Genomic DNA, 1,170 nt, shown 5'->3' on the forward strand with positions numbered 1-1,170 from the left:
CACACACAGAGAGAGAGAGAGATAAATGAAAGTCACTCTTCACTGTGTCCTCACACGTCATTCTGGCTGATATCACACTCTCTGTCTCCTCAGAGAGTAACTCTGCAGTAACGACTGGCACTATGAGCCGTAAGCTCTCTCTGGCCTCATCTCTTGACCTGGTCAAACCCACCACTGACCTCTTCCGTCACAGCATTGTGCCGCGGCTGCGTCGCCGTGACAACCACAGAGTCTCCGCCTCCTGCCTCCAGCTCCCATCCCACACCTGTGACGAAGACCACGCCCCCTCCACCAAACACAAACTCAGGTTCCCTTATGACCATATTTAATTCATCCTTATCATTGATTAATTACATTGACACTACCCAAATGCCAAATGCAAGTAAAACTGGCTTTGGTGAGTAAAATATTAATTTGTAAATGACAGCATGGTTTGCATGCATGGAATGTGTTGAATTGTAGTTAAACAGCAATGATTAGACCTTTATTTGAATGCACAGAGTTATCTGTGTCACCAACAATGCATTATAATATAATATAATATAATATGCAAATACCAATCATGAAGGCAGTTATGTTGTTAATCTCAGATTTCTGTGGCCACGACAAAACTAAGCCTTTAGTGGCTAAGCCTTTAACCAACCTTATGTTGGTTTCAAACCCCTATTCAAGACGGTCTTAATTAGCATATTCTAATGAATTCTGTCATCCAAACTAAAATTCAATATAATAACACAATAACTAATAATAGTTAAACAATTAAGTGTTCAACCGAGTGCATAAGACGGGAGTACTTTTGTAATGTAATGTAATGTGTTTGACACTTGTTTTATTGCATTTACTTTCAAAAGTTTATTCTGAAGGTATTTGCTTTATAAAAAATTTAAAAAAAATCCCCCAAAAACACTCATTTGAGAAAAACGTGTGACTACATGCCCCGGTCTGCCCTATAAAAGTACAGGTAGGCCTAGAGTTATACCATGCGTTAATTTTCCTCTGCCTCTCATATTCTTTCGTCATTTTAAGAGCAACATGTCTCAGCTCACACTGTGGATTCTTCCATTTGAACGCGGCGTCTTGCGCAACTGGTTAAGCGCAGCTAAACGGGGCGTCGGCGGATCAAGCCGGCACAGGTCTCTCTCTCTCTCTCTCTCTCTCTCTCTCTCTCTC

General features: G+C 41.2%; 1 protein-coding gene across 1 annotated transcript in view; it reads left to right on the plus strand.

The window, feature by feature from the left end:
• Positions 1 to 1,170, plus strand: part of LOC107727164 (breast cancer anti-estrogen resistance protein 3-like) — a 13,178-nt gene continuing 12,008 nt past the window's right edge. Inside the window, exon 1 of the mRNA XM_016536951.1 lies at positions 1 to 307. Coding sequence (XP_016392437.1) covers positions 123 to 307 — 185 coding nt within the window. The 5' untranslated portion in view covers positions 1 to 122. The remainder of the gene's footprint in view (positions 308 to 1,170) is intronic.

This window comes from Sinocyclocheilus rhinocerous, unplaced genomic scaffold (assembly GCF_001515625.1).
Source record: "Sinocyclocheilus rhinocerous isolate Xijiao unplaced genomic scaffold, SAMN03320098_v1.1 scaffold937, whole genome shotgun sequence".
In the NCBI taxonomy this organism is placed as follows: Eukaryota; Metazoa; Chordata; class Actinopteri; order Cypriniformes; family Cyprinidae; genus Sinocyclocheilus; species Sinocyclocheilus rhinocerous.